Below are 9,615 nucleotides of genomic sequence, written 5' to 3' on the forward strand. Positions count from 1 at the left end.
GTTAAAATTCTCAGTATATTCTTTGGCAGAATTCTCCACAATCTCAGGTTTCCTAATTGACTTACCCAGCACGGTATAGAGTGTCAGCAACAACATAGAATAGTAGAAGATGCTTATCTTGCTCAAGACATGAAGGGAAAATGAGGTCAAATTTACAAATCCTGGAGGTCCTAAACAGAATAAATTTGAAAAATCCAGTGAACACATGCAAAGTTCAAGTTTTTTATAATATTTTCTAGAAGACTTCCATGGGCATCTACTACATTTTCAGCAAATCATTTGTTATATGGATGACACCACTATAAATTCAGAAGTTGGAAGGAATTCTGATAAACCAACTCACTTAGAATTACAGAGGGTAGGAAGGCAAAGCAATGGTGTAGTTGTGACACACACACACACACACACCAACACACATATACTCTGTGCTCAAAGGATGATCAAATCCGTTTTCCATGAGATTTAGTATCCAAATGTACAAACTTCCAAAAGTTGCATCAAAATATATCAAAGGTCACCACAATGTTCATTGCAGCACCATTCACAATAGCCAAGACATAGAAGCAACCTAAACGTCCACTGACAGAGGAATGGATAAAGATGTGGTACATATATAATGGAATATTAGTCAGCCATAAAAGAAGAATGAAATAATACCATTTGCAACAACATGGATGGACCTAGAGATTATCATACTAAGTGAAGTAATTCAGACAGAAAAAGACAAATATCATATGATATCACTCATATGTGCAATCTAATTTTTAAAAAATGATACAAATGAACTTATTTACAAAACAGAAACAGACTTACAGATATTGAAAACAAATTTATGGTTACCAAAGGGGAAATGTGGGGGTGAGGGATAAATCAGGAGCTTGGGATTAACATACACACACTACTATATATAAGATAGATAACCAACAAGGACCTACTGTATAGCACAGGGAACTCTACTCAATATTCTGTAATAACCTATATGAGAAAAGAATCTGAGAAAGAATGAATATACATATATGTATAACTGAATCACTTTGCTGTACACCTGAAACTAACACAATATTGTAAATCAACTATACTCCAATAAAATTTTCTAAAAACTATATATAGTACTATATATACTATATATATCAAAGGCATATCAAACAAATATCAAAATTTAATCTTAACTATGAGAATCTGTCCAAATATTCCTTTCCCATATGTGATACAGCTCTTAACTCACAGCTATCCTCTTACTCCAACTGAAAGGGATCTGCAAAACTCTCCAAATTAGCATATCTTAAAGGGAATTCCCTGGTGGTCCAGTGGTTAGGACTCTGCACTCTCACTGACGAGGGCCCAAGGTTCATTCCCTGGTCAGAAAACTAAGATCCCACAAGCTGTGTGGTGCGGCAGACACACACACACAATACAGTGCCAGAAAGCCCAAGCATAAGGGCTTCATTCTGCAGCCACAGACTAAAGCATCACAGTTTCTCAACCCCAGCCAGCCATTTCACTCATCTGCAGCAGATCATACACTGGTTAGCAGAAGACTACGATGGCAAGCTCAGTACACACTGAGCAATGCTAGAGGTGAACTATTTAAAGGTTTAAAGGACTGGCTCCAGTGAAAGACAGCCTGATGTAAGTTAAATAGCACATCTTCCCTAACAGGCCAGCATATTCATTTTATACTCATAACACCGTTCAGCCTGACAGTTAATTTCAGACAAAGCCTGATAACGCATGGCCTTTCTCACTTTGTGTGTTTCATACTTGCTACTCATTCATCTCTCAGCTTCTTTCTTGCTCTAGTCTGGTACTTCTCAAAGTATTAATCTACATATCCACCTATAGTAATTATTATTTATTATAAATACATCATTCTTTAGCCTTAGAGGCAGCTATGCTTTAAACTTTAAGCAATGATTCTCTACTTTGGCTACACATTAGAATAACCTGAGGGAACTTTTAGTAAATACTCATGCCCAGGTCTCACCCTCCAGAGATTCTGACTTAATTGGCCTGGGGAAGAGGGGAGCTGGGACAGCCACCCAGGTGATTCTAGGCAGCAGGACTGAAAATACTGCTTTAGACAGAGCCGTGCTTCTCAGGCCTGACTGCATATTGGAATCATCTGGGGTGCTTTAAAAAATACTGATGCTTAGGTCCTACCCCCAGAGATTCTGTGTAAACACTGAGGGTGCTGTGTAGACACTGAGATGTTAAAAAGTTCCCCAGGAGATTCTAAGGTGTAGTCAAAGTTGATAAGTGTTGTTTAAAGAAAAAAACTAACCTGGGGTCAGTCTCTTATTAGCTATGAGACATTGGACAGCCTACATAACTTCTGCAGTCCTTAGTCTTCTAATCTTTAAAATGGAAACAATAATACCTACCTCACAGAATTGCTGTAAGGATTAAGTGAGATAATGTAGGTAAAAATATGTTGTAAATTTTAAACAACTATACAAAAATACTGGTATTCCCACATGAGGCTGGGGCCTCCCTCAAATATTTATTTATTTATACTGTGGGCAAGAAAATATATGTGTGCAATAATGCTTCTTGAACTTTTTCATAGAATTTAAAAATATATATATAAGCAGACAAACATTCAGTAGGATATGTATACTACCTATTCAGTTCATCATTTTACTGTTTAACCTTTACTACAGTACTCACCTCCCCCACAATCAGTTCCTGATCCCAGGGACTTCATCCAAGCCAAGAAGGGATAATGAACATTTAATTCAACAAGTATTTATTGTCTATAATGCACAAACTGGGTGCCGTGGAAAAGAGAAAAGAAGTAGAAAACAAGAGCTCCTATATTGAGGAACTTACAGTCTGATTGAAGAGAAAGTGTATATACATTTGAAGTGGTAATGTAAAACAAGGTCATTGGCTAGTTAAATACAGAATTAATCCTCAGGAAGGACTGTTGGGATTCAGAGAAGCAAGCACTCATTATGACCTAGAATGGCTGGAGAAAATGGTATGGAAAAGAGGGTTTGAGGTGAGCATGGTAGCTTGAAGGATGCACCTCACAGAGCTCAGGCAAAGATAATTTGCATTGATATTTATCACTTGGTAATAGTGAGGACATTATGGGATACACTAAAGTAAAGTCTTCTAAGATTAAGGAACCATGGTGACTAACCTTTATGCTCTGGATATGCCCGATAACGAAAAGTAATGAGAATGATGAGCTGGATCAGCACAATCATCACAAAAAGGACCCGGGCCTGCAGAGAAATAGATATTCACGTGACATAGATACATGGATACAGCTTCAGTTTTTTTAAATGGCCTAATTAACAAAAATGGAAATGACATCATTAGCAGAAATGACTATATGAGAAAAATATACAGTCAAAGAAAATTGAACATCTGACCCACCAAAACAGATAACTGTAAGTTGCCTCAGCATTATTCTTTCAAGATTTGGATATGATACCTGGACCAATGTTGAAACTAAGTGATTTCATACAGTTATATAAAGTGATCACATTAAAATAGTCTACTTTCACTGTATTAGGATAAGTATAATTTGTACTGTTTTATTTAAAGTTGTATAGGAGTGAAAAAAAACACAACAGTACACAGTACACTGCAGGCTGAGTGAACAGAGACTGCATTTCCTTATGCTTTCTCTATCAAGAAGTCACTCACTTGGAGATTAATTCACAGTAAAGAGACATTTTATCTAGGTTCTTGTTTCTCAAAGTATGGGTCCCAGATCATCATTGGAATCACCTTCAGCCTGTTAGGAATGCAGAATCTCAGGCCCCATCTCAGCCCTACTAATCAGAATCTGCCTCTTATTAACATTCCCAGGTGATTCATAAGTACACCAAAGTTTCCAAAGCCTGATCTAGGTGACCATTAAAAATTCCCAAAAGAAAAATAAATGACACAAAAAGATTTGTAAAAATGAGATGCAAACGCCCGTTAGTCATATTTTTTAAAAGTTCAATCACACAAGTAATAAAAGTAAATTAAAATAATAAGGAATTCACATTTTAAGTATGTGAGGATATATATTAAGGTATCTCTGGGAGATGAAATTAAAGGGGATTTAAATTTTCTTCTGAACATTGTAGTGTATTTTATGTCAATGCCCAGGATAGGGAGATCTGAGGAAAATAAAGTGTAAATTGCCAGAGCTTCTCTGAAAGACAGTTTGACAGTGTATATTTAAAAAAAACAAACCCATTTATTCATTCAAGAAATATTTATTTGAGGGCCTACTTGTGTTAGGCATATCAAAAAGACAAAGATCTCTGCCCTCATGGGGCTTATATTTTAATGAGGGGGGACAGACCAAAAACAATGAATATAATAAATAATTTAAAATTTTGGGTAATTATATAATAAATGAAGTATATAGAATAATGTGTCCACTCTTTGATCCAACAATTCATTTCCAGAAATTTCCAAAAAAACTAATATGTACAACTCACAGACTTAGAAAACAAACCAGGGGCAAAGGGTTCGGGGAAGGGATAGTTAGGGAGTTTGTGATTGACATGTACACACCGCTATATTTAAAGTGGATAACCATGGACTTCCCTGGTGGCAGAGTGGTTAAGACTCCACGGTCCCAATGCAGGGGGCCAGGGTTTAATCCCTGGTCAGGGAACTAGATCCCACATGCAATGCTGCAACTAAGAGTTTGCATGCCACAACTAAGGAGCCGATGAGCCACAACTAAGGAGGCCACCTGCTACAACTAAGACCCACCTCAACCAAATAAATAAATAAAATAAATAAATAAATATTAAAAGAAATAAAATAAAATGGATAACCAACAAGGACCTCTACTATATAGCACAGGGAACTCTGCTCAATATTATGTAACAACCTAAATGGGAAAAGAATTTGAAAAAGGATAGATACATGCATATGTATAACTGAATCACTTTGCTGTATACCTGAAACTATCACAACATTGTCAACTATCTTCCAATATAAAATAAAAAGTTTAAGAAAAAAAACTAGTATGTGCAAAAACTTAGTTATAAGCTGTATTTTTATAGTAGAGGGAAAAATTGGAAACAAATGTCCAACAAAACGGAAAGAGTAAAATAAATTAAGATGTATCTATGACAATATAATGCAGCCAATAAGCATCATTTATAAAATAAATGTGATGTGAGAAAACAGTCAAATTCCTCAGTGGAAAAAATCAGACAGAAAAAAGAGAATGAAAAGTATATTACCATTTTATATTAAAAACTCATATCTTAATATAAATAAGAGAAAAATAGAGAGTATCATAATGAGAAATACAATGGCTATAATGGCTAGTATGATAAAAGAATGATGTGGGGCTGACTGTACTTTATTTCTAAATTTTCCAAGCTTTCTATATTAAGCATGTATTATTTATGTAGGAAGAAATATTATTTTTGAAAGCTCCCAATCCAATTTAGCACAGTCCCTATAATTCCCTTAGTTATCCTTGTTTTATGGCACTAGGTAGAACTAAGTCCCAAAACAGGTATTATATGTCCATGCCTCCACTTCTGTTAATTCAAATCAATTTAAAATCACTGTATTCTTCTAGACAAGCAACTAAACTTTTAATTTTATAAGGTTCCACTTTCTCATCACATGATTATTATATTATTTATGACTTTGGACCTACCAAATTAAAAACACACATAACACTTAGTTGAATTTACTCACCACAATACAATGGTCAGTAAGGAGAATAAATGATGCCAGAGGATCAAACCTGAGCTGAATGTCCTCTCGAGCAGAAAATATGTGGTGAACACTCTTACTTCTTCCAGCAGAGTCCTAGTTATAAGCACAGCAGAGAAGCAACCCTCATGTACAAATACGTACAATGTTCCAAGATTAAGTTTCCAGTAATTTGTCAGTTATCTCAGAATAAGCAATATTTTTTTCATTTACTTTTGATTCTTCCTATAAGCACTTTAAATAAAACTTCTTTTAAACCCTGTAATTCTAGATTTGAGCTGGAAATATCAGCATGTATTACAATGTATTCTCTCTTTTAAAAAAAAGAAATCTGTATTTCCCTCTGTTTACTGAAAAGGCCTAAAAATACTAATGAACTTAACAACAATGAGCTAGCTGGGCTAGTGCCCAGATTTTGGTCTCAAAATAAAACTTCTCACTACAAGAAACCAGTGCTCTTTAGAGAAATGGTGATTCCAGTTCTTGAGTAAGAAATGCAAAAGAACTTGAAACATCTTCTACCAGAAAGCAAGAAAACTAACAAGGACTACAGGGATTGTATCAAAGGACTTAGTGGCCAACTTGGAGAGGCTCCCACTAGTCAAAGACAAACAACTGAGCATCAAAAAGAATAAATGCAATGGATTGAAACATACCAAATATATATATTTTTTAACTATGAGTTAATAATGATACTAGAAGACTCATTTAGTTACCTTTGGCAGAAGCTAGAGAAGTAACTCATTACTTTGAAAACTGGTTTAGAACAGGAAAGGTGGAGGAAGAATGAAGACTTATCCTGCCTTTCCTGTATGAAGTCTATATCTCGGTACCAAATAGATGAGGCAAATTTTTTCTTTGTGGGACTATTCTAATTAATACTCCTATAGTTAGGAGTGGCAATTTGAATATCACCATTTTATAACTCTGATGAAATAATGGATCTAGGCTCAGATTATCAGTAAGTGCTAATTCCTCAGTGAAAAGCTGATTGAGTACTGAAAAGCTGAATGGAGGATAAGCCTGCAGTGTGCTGGCACTGGCTTGACTGACCCACAAGGGCCAACTGCTACATATTCAGGAATTTTGCAGACCAGCTGATGTGTCAGTAGCTTAAAACCAGCTGGCATCTCCTTAGAAGAGGCTCAGTAAATAGCTCCTTCCTGCTCTAAATCCTTCTCTGTGACACATACAAAAAAGATGAAAATAATCACATGTGTTTTCTGAAGGATTACTTGATAATCTTCAAACCAAGACTTAACATTAAAAGATTAAATAGTTTAAAACTTCATCAAATCATAAAGTTGTAGAAATTGACAGATTTTTTTTTTCCAGAAACTAATTTTTTAGCACAGTCTATCCCCTAAAGTGTTTCAGATTGTTGATGAAACTGCTCTATTTTGGTGATGATGATCACTTTCTACTGTGGCAGGTCTAGTGAATTAAATGCTCCCCAAGCTAAATCAGAAAAGGGACAGGCAGACAGTTACTGCATGTGCTATCAATGCCCACTCCCCAAACAAAAAATCCCTTTAATGGATGCCTTAAAAATTATTTACCCTAGAGCTTTCAAAATAGTGACACAATTTCCTATACTTGGAGACAGCAATCAAAGGCGTGGATATGTAAATATTATGTTTTCCGACTTATTCTATTATCTTCAGGAATATTGGAGAATGTGCTCCCATTATTAAAAGATTCTGGCCAAAGTTGGAAGAAAACAGAAGAATGATTCCCTGGGGATAAAAAGAGGGGACTATAGCCAGTAGTTGCACACTCATGTCCTCTGCCCAGTTTTTAGTTTAAAAGTAGAATTATTCCTTAGTGTCCATTTTCAGAACATACTAAATCCAGTGTATTCAAATTTTTTATTAACTTGTTTCATCTTATCAATTGACAAAAACAAAACAAAACAAAAAACAAATCAGAGTTCAATGTGGTTACAGCCTAATCATTCACATAGCAAGTTGAAAATTACTAACTTACCTGGACGATTACTTCTATGTTATGTGTCTTATTACTGTAGTTTCTTGGATTCCACTTTAGTATGAAAATAGGACCAGACAAATGACTAGCTTGCCCTAAATGAACTCCATCAATCTTAACTGCGACTGAAGTAACGGAAGATAAGGAAAACACCAAGACTCTAAAATGAGAGCATAAATGCATGGTTTTAGGTATTTGGCATTGTTTTTATAAAGAAGAATAACCCTATTATAACCTGAAAAGATGTAAGTACAGTTGGCCTTCCATTGGTTGATCTGCGAGTTACTGGGATGTGGAACCTGTGGTTTCTACCAACCATGGATCGAAAATATTCAGAAAAGAAAAATTTCAAGAAAGTTACAAAAAGCAAAACTTTAATTTGCCTCTTGCCAGCAACTATTTACATAGCAGTTACATTGTGTTAGGTATTATAAGTAATCTAGATATGATTTAAAGTATAGGGAGGATGTGCATAGGTTATATGCAAATACTACACCAGTTTATATAAAGGACTTGAGCATCTGTACACTTTGGTATTCCCAGGGGGTCCTGGAACCAATCCCCCAGAGATACCAAGGGACAACGGTAAAGCAGACCATTACACTGTACAATTGTTCATATGACACTCTTCATATGATCTGGTTTCTTTCTAAATGGTGGCTTCTGGAGTTGTATAATTCAGCCAACCTGAACTGGTGAGAAATTAGAAACTATTCTAAATCTAAATCTGATATCCAGCTCCTATCAAGAAACCTGACCGAGAGATGTATGTTCCACTTACCTAGTGATCAAAAGAAATAAATTAAAACATATTGGTACCCTTTTTTCCAGAATAATTAGTAAACTTTTTTAAAAGTACAATATCCAATAATGATAAGAGTACTGTGAAACTGGCACTCATATTGCTTGGTAACATTATAAATTAGTATCTGTTTTAAAAAGTAATCAGGTACCTTGTGCACTGCTAGTGGGAATGTGAAATGGCGCAGCCACTGTGGAAAACAACGTGGAGGTTCCTCAGAAAATTAAACATAGAATTACCACACGATCTAGCAATCCCACTTCTGAATATATACCCAAAGAACTGAAAGCAGGGACTGAACACATATTCGTACACCCATATTCACAGCAGCATTATTTACAGTAGTGAAAAGGCAGAAGCAAAAATGTCTGTCAACAGATGAATGGATAAACAAAATGTAGCGTATGTATGCAATGAAACAGTGAATACTCAGCCTTAAAAAGCAAGGAAATTCTGAAACATGCTTCAGAATGGATGAGGACATTATGCTAAATCAAAGAAAGCCAGTCACAAAAGGACAAATACTGTATGATTCTCCTATGAGGTACCTAGAGTTGTCAAATTCATAGAGATAGAAAGTAGAATTGGTGGTTGCCAGGGGCTGGGGGGAGGGGGAATAGGGAGTTAGTGTTGAATGGGTACAGAGTTGCAGTTTCGGAAACTGAAAAAAATGGTGATGATGGTTGCACAACAATATAAAGGTACTTATTGCCACTAAAAATGCTTAACATGGTAAATTTTATGTTATGTATATTTTACCACAATTTTTGGAAAAAGAATAATGATTTTAGTTGCAAAAAAAAAAGTAATCAGGCAATCTTTATCAACAGTCACAAAGGAATTCAAACTATTTCACCTAGAATCCTATTTCCAGAACTCTATATAAAGCAATTATTCAAATGAAGGAAGAATCTATACGCATCAGATGTTCATCCTCAAATGAGAAAAAAATCTAAAAGTTCACCAATAAGATAGGAAAACGGTTAAACTGTGGTCCATTCTCTCTGTTGACAGAAGAAAAGTAGCAATTAGAATACACTGTGCCCTATGATTGCGACTGTGTAAATACAGGCCTGAAAGAGAATGCCTGAGAAGGAAAACTCATGTTAACAATAGTTCCATTGGGGTATGGG

General features: G+C 35.4%; 1 protein-coding gene across 1 annotated transcript in view; it reads right to left on the bottom strand.

Moving 5' to 3' along the window:
- TMEM62 (transmembrane protein 62) overlaps positions 1–9,615 on the bottom strand; it is a 30,538-nt gene that overhangs the window by 5,502 nt on the left and 15,421 nt on the right. The window contains exons 8-11 of the mRNA XM_007467557.1: positions 7,681–7,840; positions 5,677–5,790; positions 3,146–3,230; positions 66–170 (exon numbers count right to left, since the gene is read on the bottom strand). Coding sequence (XP_007467619.1) covers positions 66–170; positions 3,146–3,230; positions 5,677–5,790; positions 7,681–7,840 — 464 coding nt within the window. The remainder of the gene's footprint in view (positions 1–65; positions 171–3,145; positions 3,231–5,676; positions 5,791–7,680; positions 7,841–9,615) is intronic.

This window comes from Lipotes vexillifer, unplaced genomic scaffold (genome assembly GCF_000442215.2).
Source record: "Lipotes vexillifer unplaced genomic scaffold, Lipotes_vexillifer_v1.1 scaffold722, whole genome shotgun sequence".
Classification (NCBI taxonomy): domain Eukaryota; kingdom Metazoa; phylum Chordata; class Mammalia; order Artiodactyla; family Lipotidae; genus Lipotes; species Lipotes vexillifer.